Source organism: Onychostoma macrolepis, chromosome 19 (assembly GCF_012432095.1).
Source record: "Onychostoma macrolepis isolate SWU-2019 chromosome 19, ASM1243209v1, whole genome shotgun sequence".
Lineage (NCBI taxonomy): Eukaryota > Metazoa > Chordata > Actinopteri > Cypriniformes > Cyprinidae > Onychostoma > Onychostoma macrolepis.
In genome coordinates, this window is record NC_081173.1 from 5683069 (window position 1) to 5698513 (window position 15445).

Here is a 15445-nt window from a genome sequence, read left to right on the forward strand (position 1 = left end):
CTGAAGGCAGTTTAAGGAGGATTGATGGATCCCCAAATAAAGAGAGTTACAATAATCAAGCCTTGTGGTGATAAAAGCATGGATTACTCTTTCAAAGTTAGTAAAAGAGAGAAAGGACTTCATTTCTACCAGTGCTCGCAACTGATAAAAGCTTGACTTCACAACTTGATTGACTTGTCTATCAAGCTTTAAAAAATTTAGAGACATCCATGTTTTAACATCCAAGAGGCTTTTAAAAGAGCCGTCTCAGTGGAGTGAAATTTCCTAAAGCCTAATTGGAATGCATCAAAAATTTTGTAATCTAACAAGAAACTTTGTAGTTGATGAAAAACAACTTTCTCTATAATTTTTGCTAAAAATGGAAGGTTAGAAATGGGTCTAAAATTTTATATATCAGAGGAATCTAAATTAGGCCTCTTAAGTCTGGCTTGTACTGAGGCATGTTTTAAACAGTCCGGAACAACTCCTAACTCAAAGCATGTATCGATCAAATTTAAAAGTGTCGGACCCATTACACTGAACACTTGTTTAAATAATCGTGAGGGAATTATATCTAAGGGTGAACCAGTTGGTTTGAGTTGATTAACAATGTCATTTAAAAAAGAAAGCAAAATAGGTGTAAACTGACTAAAGACACCTGTATACTTTAAATGGCCTGCAGGATTGCCAGCAACTGATTTGATGGTATGTCTGATCTCAGATATCTTATTAATAAAAAAACTGGCAGAACCGCTCACACATAGCTACTGACTCTGTAGGATACACACAGGCAACAGGATTTAACACAGCATTAATGGTATTAAAAAGGGTTCTAGGATTATTATGATTTTTATCTATAAGAGTTGAAAAATAGTCTGATTTGGCCACTCTCACTGCCTTCTTAAGAAGAAATCATAAGAAATCTGTAGTTTGTCCTTTTTCCATTTCCTCTCGGCCCTTCCACAAGCCTGTCTCAATGTCCGAGTACTCCTAGGTATCTGTTCCACTTCGAGAGGTCAGAACTGTCCATCTTGACTGTACTTATTTCACTCCTCCCCTCACTGCAGCCACCTAATCTTGCCTACATTTCAGGCGAGGCGAGGCGCATCTCAAACAAGCCTCTTGATTAGCTGCTTCAGGTGTGTTTGATTAGGGTTGGAGCTAAACTCTGCAGGACATCGGCCCTCCAGGACCGTGTCTGGTGACCCCTGTCTTAAACAGTTACTGTACTAAGCAATTGTGACTTTTTGACAAGCAATTGTGGGGGTTCTGTTAAGTCAGTGGTCTCAAACTCAATTCCTGGAGGGCCACAGCTCTGAACAGTTTAACTCTAACCAGCTCCAAATCACACCTGTTTGGAAGTTTCTAGTACAGGGGTGTCAAACTCAGTTCCTGGAGGGCCGTAGCCCTGCAGAGTTTAGTTCCAACCCTGCTCCAACTCACATACCGTGTAGTTTTCAAATAAGCCTTAAACACTTGATCAGCTGGATCAGGTGTGTTTAATTAGGGTTGCATTTAAACTGTGCAGGGCTCCGGCCCTCCAGGAATTGGCATGGAGGCCAATGTGTTAAGTCAGGGGTCACCAGACACGGTCCTGAAGCTTTAGCTCCAACCCTAATCAAACACACCTGAAGCAGCTAATCAAGGTCTTACTAGGTATACTTGAAACTTCCAGGGAAGCGTGTTGAGGCAAGTTGGAGCTAAACTCTGTAGGACAGTGGTTCTCACTTCCAGTCCTGGGGGCCCCCTGCTCTGCACATTTTGCATGTCTCCCTTACTTAACACACCTGATTGAGATCATCAACTCGTCAGTTCATGCATCTCTCTCCTAACGAGCTGATGATCTCAAAATTGAGAACCACTGCTGTAGGACACCGGCCCTCCAGGATCAGGTTTGGTGACCCCTGCGTTAAGTGGTTATTAAACATTTTTTTTCATTTACTTGACTAAAGATCAGCCTCCTGCCTCCTCCTCCTGTCCGACTACAGCTAAATCAATGTACAATATGCTTCGGTAACACTTTATTTCGATAGTCCACTTTAGACATTCTACAACTAGCAGCCATTAGAGTATTATAGACTGTCTGTTTAATATCTTCTAACACTTTATTTTGATGGGTCCACAACATACAACATACTGACTATGAGAAACTTTGCAAGTATATGACGACGCTTTTGGGGGGGGGGGGTGACGCGTGTCCCGAGACCTTATCAGCGTTGCCCTGGAAACGGAGGAGGATCACCTGCACAACTTATTCTACCAATCCTAAACCTACCCTACTGAGAGTTAGTAGACATGTAGTTGCAAATTAATGAGAAGTAGTTGACATGTAGTTACAAAGTTACTTATAGTTAGTAGAATGTCTAAAGTGGACAAATCGAAATAAAGTGTAACCTATGCTTCATTTTCACCAGATAACCTCACATATCTTAAAGTTTAGTAACAGATGACAGTAATCATTTGCAAAGTGTATTTTTATTTTATTTTTAAATTTTTTACAAGCTTTGAAGTATGCCAAGCCAAAAGCATAAAAAAACAGCAAATGTGAGCATATTGTACATAACAAAAAAAACAAAAACCCAAAAATACAACACAGTGCACTGAAGGACAGGATGTGGTTTCACACTGCTAGTGGCTTCAAGACTCCTGAGAAACAAATGCACTTTGTGGTATAGCTGGATGAGAATGTGCTATAAACATAGTTTCCCCCCCTTTTTTGTAAGATTTTAAACAGATTTGTGAACATTAAGTGGCGCTTAGCAAGATCACTGATCAAATCTTCTGTATTTAGAGCTGTTCAGATTCACCTCTGCATTCATCCACCATCAATGAAGATCTTTCACGAGGGGTAGTTGAACTTTGACCAGGATCCACCATTTCCACTCGTTCAGCTTTAGGTTCTCTGGTTCCTGCTGCTTGGCGGCGACACCTCCAACATCCAATTATATATAGGGGAAAACAGCTCACAAACAGCATGGCCAGTGCCACTATCTGAAGCGAAAAATTGTGTTATACCATTTAAAGCATGAGACAAAATCTTTAATTTAATTTGATGAATCTCATATTTATTCACATCAAACAGAATTAAATCATCCCATTGATTCACTCACCTGAGAAGTATTTCGATAACCATAAAATGTCATTTGCTTTTCAGTGACGTTGTCAAATTTGATCAAAGGTTGACACCATGTTGTTGAAGCAGATATATCCGTGTGAACCGTCAGTCCTTCCCAGGAGGTTTGCGCACAAGCAAGGTATTGTCCATCAAAGAACAGCAGCATGATCCAAACAGCAGCTGGAATGGTGCAGGTTATAATGGAGAGCAGAGGCTTTGTTTTGCATTCTGGGCTTTGAATATAAACCATGAGTGCATTGGAGAACACAGCAGGAACCACAAAATATGCCACAGAAAACATCAGGTTCTTCATTGGATTACAAGGACATGCAAAGTCCATCTCCACGAGTTTCTCAAGTATCACCATTAAAAAACTAATAATTACATTTGAGTAAAGAGGACTCTTCTTCAGCTGTTGTTTCAAGCATTCTATCCAATGTTTGCTCATTGTCTGTGTTATTAAGGTAGAGAGGTGTACAGACTCAGATTGAAAGCGATCGCTGGCTGACTGTTTGCTGCAAGTGAAGTTCACGCCTTTCACATCTTCATATATCTGTGATACTGTCTGAGGAGCTCTGTTGTTGCAATGGAGAGACTTGACTTTTTAAAACAGAAAAGGCTGTGCACTAGTCTCTTTATTGGCACAATATAAATAAGGGGCATAATACTACAATTGGAGTGACTAGTGACTAGTCATAGAACATGCTAAGTGTTACATATAAGGCCCTGTTAAAAAAATCAGATAAATCAGAGTTTGTTCATTTTTGTCTGCAAGGTCCTTTGGTGTCATGTAGTAAATTCTTTAGGAATCTTATAAAGCAGTTATGGGTTTTATGGGAGTTTTTAAATTGATTTTGAATTTCCCTTGAAAACCACATTTCTGTCATCATTTACTCACTTTAATGCCGTTTTAAACCTGTATGACTTCCTTTCCTTTGTTGAACACAAATGAAGATATTTTTCACAGTTTCAACTGTTTTTGTTCAAACATTCTTCAAAATATCTTCTTTGTGTGTTCTGAAGAAGAAAGAAAGTCATTCAGGTTTGTAACAGCACAAGGGTGAGTAAATTATGACAGATTTTTTCTTTTTGGGTGAACTAACCCTTTAAAATGTTCATAACAAAGCAGGATCAGATACTTCACATGATTTTCTTGGTTTAAAGCAGTTATTTACTCATTAATAATCCAAAACGTCGTGCAGAGACAACGTTGAAGCCGGCAAGTCGAGCTCCGTGCAGGAAGGCAGCACCCCTGTGTCTCATGTGGCCGCTAAGTCCTCTAGGAAGGCGATGAAGCGGCCCTGACAAGCGACACGGAAATGTGGGTAGTTACTCTTTTCCAGGAGATGGCGAGGACAGTGCCACTCCTTTCCCTGGTGGAGGGCTGGGTGGAGAATCCTTGTTTTCATTTTCTTTCTGTTTTGCCGCTGGCTCAACCACCCAGCCAGTCGTGGGTTGACAGTGAGCGACGCGCCGCTTCCTCACTCTCATCTGCGACGACCTTTATCGCCAGTGACCATAACATCGAGGTTCGAGGACACAATGCCTCCTCATGTGACTCTAGCCAGTCCCTCCAGGGACACGGGGAATCCTGTCGGTGTGACCCAGGACAGTGGGTGTCCTGGGTCACACCTTGTGCCTTCTGGGCTGTTTGTCAATTGTCCCTCTGGTCGAGCCTTGGTCGAGCCTTGGTCGAGCATCCTCCATCATGCCCGACAGTCAGACTTGGTGGAGCAGTCTGTACTGGGCTAGGTGTCCATATGGCAATCCTATAAGTGTATTCTTGCACGGTAAGGTTTCCCTCTTGGTAGACCTCTGTCTTCCCCTTGACAGAATCTCCTCTGTCAGTCTTTGCTGGCAATAGTTCCATCCCTACTCCCAGGTAGGACCTACCGCAGAAACCCATTCCATATGTAGTACTGCCCCCTAGGTCAGTCCATATTAGTATTTCCACTTCACCTCCCTTTGGGTAGGATGTGGCCTCCGCAGCGACCTTCTACTTGGAAGGCTCACTTCCCCAACGTTCATCTAGCCGTTGCTGAAAAAAAAAGGAAAGGTCTGAAGCAGTCTGTCTCCTGAAGATTAAAATTCCTTTTGCCAAGAAATTTTTCATGAATGGAACAGCAGCAATGGCCTTCTCCAGCAGCGATGTACTCACCTTTGGCCCCACTCAGTACCAAGGTCAGCGAATTTGTACTGGGGCATTGGGAAGGTTATGACTTACGCGTAGCATTTGCCTTGACATGCCACAGCTTGTCAGCATTTGCAGCGCCAGAGGTTTTAAATGAAGTGGTCGTGGCGCTTTCCATAGACTCCTAATGTCGTCATGGCATAACTCATAGTGATCGACAGATAGGGAACGTCTCAGTTACATACGTAACCCTTGTTCCCTGATGGAGGAAGTGGAGACGTTATGTCCCCTTGCCACAACCCCGAACCTCTTGCTGAATGCCGGGACACGTTCTCGGCTCCTCAGCATAAAACCTGAATGAGTGGATGCACGCTGTTGCCTTATACTGTATACCCCTATGTACAGGGAGTGGCTCCGCATGCTAAATCCACTAGCCAATTCTCATTGGCATTTTCTCTTAAACTCAGAAGTGACTGGGGCTAGAGACCTGCGTGGGACGTGCGCGCCCGCTCCTGTAGAAATATATGTTATCTTGTCCCACTCACAATATTAGCTCATGTATGTTTCCGTATGTGCATCTGTAAGGGAGAGAGAGTGGGAGAAATAGAGTATGTGTTTTCCGTAAATAATTTTGAGGCAAAAACATGGAAATGATCGGTCGTTTTTATCCTATTGTTTACTATATTCATTTGTTTGGTCAGTGTCGTTGTGGGTTTTGGTAATTTTTTCTGTTTTAGGCTGAAAGGACGTTTAAAATAACTGAAATCATTTGGCTAAGTGATATGAACATGTGATGCGTTCAAAACCTGCCTGCAACTACGTTCACCCTGCATTTCCCTGAAAATAATTGCACACTTTAGAACGTTCGTCTGCCAATCAGATTCAAGCATTCAACGGCCTTGTGGTATAAATAGAAACTCTGCTTATGCTTGTGCATGTTACTCATTTTTATGTTATATTACTTGTTCTTGTTTTGTGCAATAAATGAATAACAATTTATATGCATTTAGATATTTTATGTTTAGATATTTCTATTTTGTGGGAATCCCGTAAATCATTTTATTATTCTGCAACCTTCACACACACGAGTCTCTACCCGCCTGCACTCGCCCATCAAGTGTTGTTCTATGTTGAACTTTTTTTAACTGGGTCCCGCGCAGAGGTGTAAAAAGTACCTGAATACCATACTTGAGCAACAGTACAGACACCTTACAGTGAAAATTACTCCACTACAAGTTACAAGTCACTAATTCCAAAACAACTTCAGTAAAAGTCTTACAGTATCTGATTTTAACAGTACTTAAGTATTTTACTTATTCTAAATACAGGCTCAAAGATGCACTAGTCAAAGAGACATGCCAGTCAAAAACTAACATTGTGGAGAAGCTGGGGAAAACAGGCAGAGGCAAGGACCTATGTGTAGGTACTTCATGGAAAAACTTGAACAAACAATAAGCCAAAAACCAAAGGCAACGAAGAACAGAATGACAGGCAAATAGACAACCATTACATTCAACAACTCACAAAGAACTAAAGAAACACTAGGGCTATTATACAGGAGGCTAACAAGCTGAACAAGATAAGATACAAACTAACTACAAACATCACGGGAGACAGGAAGTGACATAAAAGTCCAAGACAAGGCACAGAGAACACCTCAAAATTGCAAAAACAAAACAAAAAATTAATAAATTAAATAGTGTTAAGTAAAATTAAAGGGCCATATGACAATGCTAAAAATAACATTATTTGTGTATTTGATGTAATGCAATGTGTTTATGCAATTTAAGTTTCAAAAACACATTTTTTTTTCCACATACCATACATTATTGTTGCTCCTCTCTTCCTTGCCTTATGAGACGTGTTGATTTTTACAAAGCTCATTGTTCATTGGCCGAATACCTCAAGTCAAGTCAAGTCAAGTCAAGTCACCTTTATTTATATAGCGCTTTTAACAATACAGATTGTGTCAAAGCACTTAACAGTATCAAATTAGAGGATAGAGTGTCAGTAATGTATAATGATAAGATTAAACACTCAATTTTCAATTTTCAGTTAAAGGCATTTCATCTATCAGTAGGATAGTTGTGTATAGGTTTATATTGTCTTACTCCATTGTTGTATGCCTGTATTTATGTAGCACCGTGGTCCTGTGAGGCACGACATTTCGTTCCACTGTATGCCCCGCATGTAGCGGAATGACAATAAAGCTAAAAAAAATAAAAAAATAAAAATTATTGAATTCAGAGATGTCATTGTCTAGCTCAGTTTAGTTTAAATATTATCTGTGCAATAAAATCGGCGATAATCGCTAGAAATTAAGTGTCCCCAACTGAGCAAGCCAGAGGCGACAGCGGCAAGGATCCAAAACTCCCTCTGAGACAGAATGGAGAAAAAAACCTTGGGAGAAACCAGACTCAGTCGGGGGGCCAGTTCTCCTCTGACCAGACGAAACCCACAGTTCAAAAGTTTATATTTCTATTTTAATTTTGTTGCAATTTCTAACAATAGTAGTATTATGTAGTTAGGTATTTTATTATATTAAGTGTGTGGCAGAAACGTTACGCCCCTTACCATATTTGGAAACACACGACATTGCAGCAGAACGCAGTATTCATAAAACCCCTGCTGAAAAACAAAACAAAACAATAGAACCCTGCCCAAAACACAATAGAAAATGTAATGGATTTAATGGTTATAATGGGAATTGTATTGGTTTTAATGGAAACTTTAATGGTGTCTACTGGTATGTGATGGATTCTATTGGTGGGATGTTAAATCCTATTGGAAAAATGTCCAAAACACACTACAAAAATGAATTTTGTAATGGTTTTACTGGAAAAAGCTAATGGCTTATAATGGTATTTTAATGGAAACCACTGGAATTTCTGTCATGGTTTCTATTGGGCTTCTATTGTTTTTTTTAGCAGGGACAGTAGGCGAGAAATCCCCAGATGTCCTACTGCTTCAGCCCAGATTCTGGAGTGTGCACCCGATGGCCACTTTTCAATCCCAGAAGCCCACGGGAGAGAATAAGTCATCATCAAACGTGATTGAGAACAGCGATGAGGGTGTTTACAAATGTGAGTATTAGAAACCAAAAACACGGTTCCTGTGTTAAAATCGCATTTGTTGAACTACTGTAGAGCAAACTGTTCAATTGTTAAAGGTGTAAACGCTAAACAGTACAGTATATTTGTGATTTTGCTGTAAAAACACGTTTTATTATGTATAACGAACAGCAGAGCTCCAGTAAGCACACGTACATTAACAAAGTGGATTTACATAAACCATATACTTCTTAAAGACGATTACTAAATGTCTATTTAATATGAGACAGGAAAATATTCTAAAAGAATTACAGATGAGCACATCACAACATAAAAACACACATCTGAGTGAGAGATGCATGTGTGCTATTATGTAGAATTCAGTTGTCAACACTGCTTTAGATGAATGTAAGTAATGTAAATAAACAAATCTACAAGTAACTAAACATGAGTTATCTATTTCATTTGTCCATTAGTACTGTTGATAAATTGAGGAACATTTGTGTTGGGTAAAAAGCGAGTTAACACATCAGCAACTACCTCAACATGTAAATGCAGTATTGAGCAGGTAAATCACAGAGGTGTGTGCATGTTACAGGGACAGATGAGACAGACGTGTGTTTATCCGGTGCAGAGTGACTGATGAAGGCTTTGAGTGAGTACACTACAGAAATGAATAAAACAGCTTTTACATTTTAAGTTGTAGTTTATTTTAATTATTGTAATTTCAAACAGAGATATTGCAGCACTTTTTTTATTTTTGATTTCTGTGCATTTGATGCAGAGCTTTTGTGGTGGAGCAGGTGACATTTTTGGAAAAAAAGAAAAACCTGAAACAACAATATAAAGTAAGATAATTTTGTTACTTCTAACACAGAAATCAAATGACATTGTGCTGTTAAAATGACTGCTTTTGTGTTGTGTTTGTGCATCTTTGTAGGATCTAAAATGTCTGCAGACTAGTGTGAGCAGTGAGGATGGAGAAGTCCACAGCAGCATCCTGGAAATGGTCGAGTGCCATGGATGATACGCTCCGTCACTACACCTGCCCTCATCTGCTTCATCAGGACCGGAAGTTGCTGTGGTCTCTTCATCCTCAGTGACCCCAGAGCTAGCTAGAGCATCTAGAAAGACCAAAAGACATTTTGGTCAAGTTTGTTCTGCTGGTTTCTGTACAATATCAGTCAATGAAACCTGAGTTTCAGAAGCTTCAAAAGCATCATCAAATAATGTCATGAAGCTTCTGAAAGTCAGGCTTCATTGACTGATACTGTATGAACAGAAACCAGCAGGACAAACTTGACCAAAATCACCTTTTGTGTTCAGAAAAAAACCCACAAGGCTTGAACACTGTGGAGGCGAGTAAATAATGACTGACTTTATATGTTTGGGTGAACTAACCCTTTAAACCACCCAAATAGAAATAGTATGAAATATATGTAAGCATTTATATTATAATAGTACCTTGAAGAAATAAACTTTAAGAAATAAGCAGCTTTATTGAGTGTGTGTGCCCAAGACACAAAAGAGCATTTACAAAAATCACATTTACATTTCTGCATTTGGCAGAGACTTTTATCCGAAGTGACTTGCAGTGCTCTTATTACAGGGACCCCAACCCCCCTGCAGCAACCTGGAGTAAAGACACACAAGGTGACAACTGCGGAGATCAAACCAGCAACCTTCTGCTTATCACTTCACTACCACAGAAGTAATGAAGCTATATCAAAAATTAGCATCTAATTGTAAACATATGAAATTAAATTTAGCAAGAAATGGAATGAGATGTGACATGAGATGTAAAATGTTTTACTTAGTGTAAATATTTTACAGGTTGTGGTGCTCATGGAGAGCAGCACACAAATGTTTGGACACAGCGGCAGCCAGATTGTCCCGCACATGTTCTCCTGCTCTTGTTCAAGGTTGTGTGGTTCATCATGGTCTTCCTCATCCTCTCTGTGTACTCAGGCAATGACAGCCTCGATGTCCGTTTTCCATCCATGATCAGATTCAGTCTGGCTGCAGCAGTGAAGGACGTGATTCACAGCAGAGACAGGTGAAGGTGGACACAGTGGTCATCTGCTTCATCAGAATAAAACTGCAGAATTGGCACAACTGTGTTGAGATGGCAGTAAATGTGGGTTCACCATCTGTAAATTCATGATTGTTAGAATAAGATTGAATAAAGCTTTGTTTCACGTGTTATTGCCTTGTGACAAGGTCATATTGACATGTGTTTTTATTTATTGTCATGGTTACTTTTATTTATTCTTTTACTCATTTATTCATGTTTCCTGTTGTTGTCAGTAAATAAAATATAATTGTTTAATTAACTTATGCATTAATTCATTACTTGACTGGACATTGAGATGTATTCACCTTGGCTGCATTTGTCTAGTGTGTATTCATGCATAGCTGTGGCATATGACAAAACAAATTACATTTTGCTTGTTTTACTAAAATTATATATAAAATTAATGTTATTATTGGTCAGCATTTATCATTATTATTGTAAATGTTGAGGGGGGGGGGCTAGCAATGTGTTCTGGGATAATCTTATTTTTTAAGTAAGTAATACTTACATTTTTCCAGTGTAAAATCAACAGTTTTCTCCAAAGGCAAGATCTACAAACAGCTGCCCGACGTCTCCTTTGTGCAGACATTGCAAACGCTGAGGAAAACTATACTAGGAAGGGTTATCGTGTTACTGATGCAATGAGGTGTTTGTGCACCTGTCGCTCTTATCTTCTTTTTATTAATATTACTGCAGAACTTATGATTACATACAAGCTCAGGGAAAGATGGTTGTTCTGTATCTTTAACAATGAACAATCATAATAGAAAACATAAATATAATTGGTTTACGTGCATCATAGTATGAGAATATATACAGAAAAAAAAGCACAATTACAAGGGTAAATATCTTTGAATAATCATAATAGTCATATAATCATAAAATGTATCAAAAAATTGCATTTGTTGTTGTTGCTATTTATAAGCCAGAGGGGTGAAACAAAGAGTTAAATTCAACAAGAAAAAGAGGAAAACAAAGAAGATTTAAGATTAAGATTTAAGATTTTTGCTTGTGGATGAAAGAATTTGAACATAAAATAAAGAAATTAACAACATATTGAAAAGACAACAATTCGGGGGTTTTCATAATAAAATATAATATCTTTAAGGATGAAACTGTGGGTCATATTAGTAGGGTTAAAAATTGTGTTTGTAAAAAACTTTGTATTTTTTGTTTATACTACAATCACAATAAAAGGGCAGCTGTTTCTTCAACAAGACCACAAAAATGAGCAAATTTCATCAAAATATTTACAGCTAGATGAATTAAACCTGTCGCTCTTATCTTTTAAGTTGTTGCGCTTGTTATAACGTCATAGATCACATGATAACGTCAACACGGCGGATGAAGTCCAGATCACATTCATACTCAACGAGATTTGGCTGAAGAGTACGTACTCTTTTAGCGCTCGTTAAGTAAGTACTTATTGAAATTAAGTACGTACTCATTGAGTATGCGATTTCGAACACAGCCAAAGTCTTCTTGCACTGGATGTGTTGGTTTCGGCCTCATTGCCAACTGCAGTCATGTCCTCATCTCATAGAACACCTGTGATTCACAACTACTTGCTAAGGAACTCACATTCAAGTAAAGTAGCCCTGTTGACAAGTTTGGGTGAGTAGGGGCAAAATGCACAAGATATACAGGTGCATCTCAATAAATTAGAATGTCATGGAAAAGTTCATTAATTTCAATAATTCAAGTCAAATTGTGAAACTCGTGTATTAAATAAATTCAATGCACACAGACTGAAGTAGTTTAAGTCTTTGGTTCTTTTAATTGTGATGATTTTGGCTCACATTTAACAAAAACCCACCAATTCACTATCTCAACAAATTAGAATATGGTGACATGCCAATCAGCTAATCAACTCAAAACACCTGCAAAGGTTTCCTGAGCCTTCAAAATGGTCTCTCAGTTTGGTTCACTAGGCTACACAATCATGGGGAAGACTGCTGATCTGACAGCTGTCCAGAAGACAATCATTGACACCCTTCACAAGGAGGGTAAGCCACAAACATTCATTGCCAAAGAAGCTGGCTGTTCACAGATTGCTGTATCCAAGCATGTTAAAAGAAAGTTGAGTAGAAGGAAAAAGTGTGGAAGAAAAAGATGCACAACCAACCGAGAGAACTGCAGCCTTATGAGGATTGTCAAGCAAAATCGATTCAAGAATTTGGGTGAACTTCACAAGGAATGGACTGAGGCTGGGGTCAAGGCATCAAGAGCCACCACACACAGACGTGTCGAGGAATTTGGCTACAGTTGTCGTATTCCTCTTGTTACGCCACTCCTGAACCACAGACAACATCAGAGGCGTCTTACCTGGGCTAGGAGAAGAAGAACTGGACTGTTGCCCAGTGGTCCAAAGTCCTCTTTTCAGATGAGAGCAAGTTTTGTATTTCATTTGGAAACCAAGGTCCTAGAATCTGGAGGAAGGGTGGAGAAGCTCATATCCCAAGTTGCTTGAAGTCCAGTGTTAAGTTTCCACAGTCTGTGATGATTTGGGGTGCAATGTCATCTGCTGGTGTTGGTCCATTGTGTTTTTTGAAAACCAAAGTCACTGCACCCGTTTACCAAGAAATTTTGGAGCACTTCATGCTTCCTTCTGCTGACCAGCTTTTTGAAGATGCTGATTTCATTTTCCAGCAGGATTTGGCACCTGCCCACACTGCCAAAAGCACCAAAAGTTGGTTAAATGACCATGGTGTTGGTGTGCTTGACTGGCCAGCAAACTCACCAGACCTGAACCCCATAGAGAATCTATGGGGTATTGTCAAGAGGAAAATGAGAAACAAGAGACCAAAAAATGCAGATGAGCTGAAGGCCACTGTCAAAGACACCTGGGCTTCCATACCACCTCAGCAGTGCCACAAACTGATCACCTCCATGCCACGCCGAACTGAGGCAGTAATTAAAGCAAAAAGAGTCCCTACCAAGTATTGAGTACATATACAATAAATGAACATACTTTCCAGAAGGCCAACAATTCACTAAAAAATTTTTTTTTTTTTTTTTTGGTCTTATGAAGTATTCTAATTCGTTGTTGAATTGGTGGCTTTTTGTTAAATGTGAGCCAAAATCATCACAATTAAAAGAACCAAAGACTTAAATTACTTCAGTCTGTGTGCATTGAATTTATTTAATACACGAGTTTCACAATTTGAGTTGAATTACTGAAATAAATGAACTTTTCCACAACATTCTAATTTAGTGAGATGCACCTGTAGTACTCAGTGGCCTGTAGTTGGCAATATCACATCTTTTGTAGCAGAAATAAACTGCTGCAGAAATGCTAGGTGCCATGAAAAATGTGATGTGTAACTGCAAAATTTATTTCAAATGTAGTGGACTAAAGAGTACAGATACTCATTCAAAAATGTAGTAAAGTAGAGTGTAAAAGTTCCTCATATCATTGATACTCAGTAAAACTACAAAGTATCCAAAAAGATACTCAAGTACAGTAATTAGCTACATTTACTAAAATATTTTAAACCTTTGGTCCTGCGGGAGTGCAGGTCTCTAATTGGGGCACCCAAGTTAGACCCCTAATGTCGTCACGACATAACATCTCCATTCCCTCCATCAGGGAACGAGATAACCGAGACGTTTTAAAAAACACCTTTTTTATGTAACTTGTGCTGAAGTTTATTTAACTAATTTTTGGCCACTGTGCAAACTTCTTAGTTAATTGTTACAACAAACTATATGTAATTGAATTTAGTGCCCAATTAAAAAAAACTTTTGTCATGTTAACTTGTGTTGAAGTTTATTTAACTCATAATTTTAAGTCAACCATGTAAACTTCTTGGATAATTGTTACAACAAACTACAGGTGCTGGTCATATAATTAGAATATCATCAAAAAGTTGATTTATTTCACTAATTCCATTCAAAAAGTGAAACTTGTATATTATATTCATTCATTACACACAGACTGATATATTTCAAATGTTTATTTCTTTTAATTTTGATGATTAGAGCTTACAGCTCATGAAAGTCAAAAATCAGTATCTCAAAATATTAGAATATTACTTAAGACCAATACAAAGAAAGGATTTTTAGAAATCTTGGCCAACTGAAAAGTATGAAAATGAAAAGTATGAGCATGTACAGCACTTAATACTTAGTTGGGGCTCCTTTTGCCTGAATTACTGCAGAAATGCGGCGTGGCATGGAGTCGATCAGTCTGTGGCACTGCTCAGGTGTTATGAGAGCCCAGGTTGCTCTGATAGTGGCCTTCAGCTCATCTGCATTGTTGGGTCTGGTGTCTCTCATCTTCCTCTTGACAAATACCCCATAGATTCTCTATGTGGTTCAGGTCAGGCGAGTTTGCTGGCCAATCAAGCACAGTAACACTATGGTCATTGAACCAGCTTTTGGTACCTTTGGCAGTGCGGGCAGGTGCCAAGTCCTGCTGGAAAATGAAATCAGCATCTCCATAAAGCTTGTGAACAGAAGGAAGCATGAAGTGCTCTAAAATCTCCTGGTAGATGGCTGCGTTGACTTTGGACTTCAGAAAACACAGTGGACCAACACCAGCAGATGACATGGCAGCCCAAATCATCACAGACTGTGGAAACTTCACACTGGACTTCAAGCAACGTGGATTATGTGCCTCTCCACTCTTCCTTCAGACTCTGGGACCTTGATTTCCAAATGAAATGTAAAATTTACTTTCATCTGAAAAGAGGACTATGGACCACTGAGCAACAGTCCAGTTCTTTTTCTCCACAGCCCAGTTAAGATGCTTCTGACATTGTCTCTGGTTCAGAAGTGGCTTGGTAGCCCTTTTCCTGAAGACGTCTGAGCGTGGTGACTCTTGATGCACTGAGTCCAGCTTCAGTTCTCTCCTTGTGAAGCTCTCCCAAGTGTTTGAATTGGCTTTGCTTGACTGTATTCTCAAGCTTGCGGTCATCCCTGTTGCTTATGCACCTTTTCCTACCCAAATTCTTCCTTCCAGTCAACTTTGCATTTAATATGCTTTGATACAGCACTCTGTAAACAGCCACACCTTTCAGTAATGACCTTCTGTGATTTACCCTCTTTGTGGAGGGTGTCAATGTTTGTCTTCTGGATCATTGCCAAGTCAGCAG

The 15445-nt window shown here is 39.2% G+C and overlaps 1 protein-coding gene across 1 annotated transcript; it reads right to left on the reverse strand.

Moving 5' to 3' along the window:
- Positions 1–2468: 2468 nt before the first annotated feature.
- LOC131525898 (uncharacterized) lies at positions 2469–3599 on the reverse strand. The gene is made up of 2 exons (XM_058753895.1): positions 3090–3599; positions 2469–2970 (listed from the first exon to the last, which is right to left on the reverse strand). Exons 1-2 carry the CDS (start codon positions 3540–3542, stop codon positions 2767–2769), a joined length of 657 nt encoding a protein of 218 aa, XP_058609878.1. The 5' UTR covers positions 3543–3599; the 3' UTR covers positions 2469–2766.
- Positions 3600–15445: the final 11846 nt, after the last annotated feature.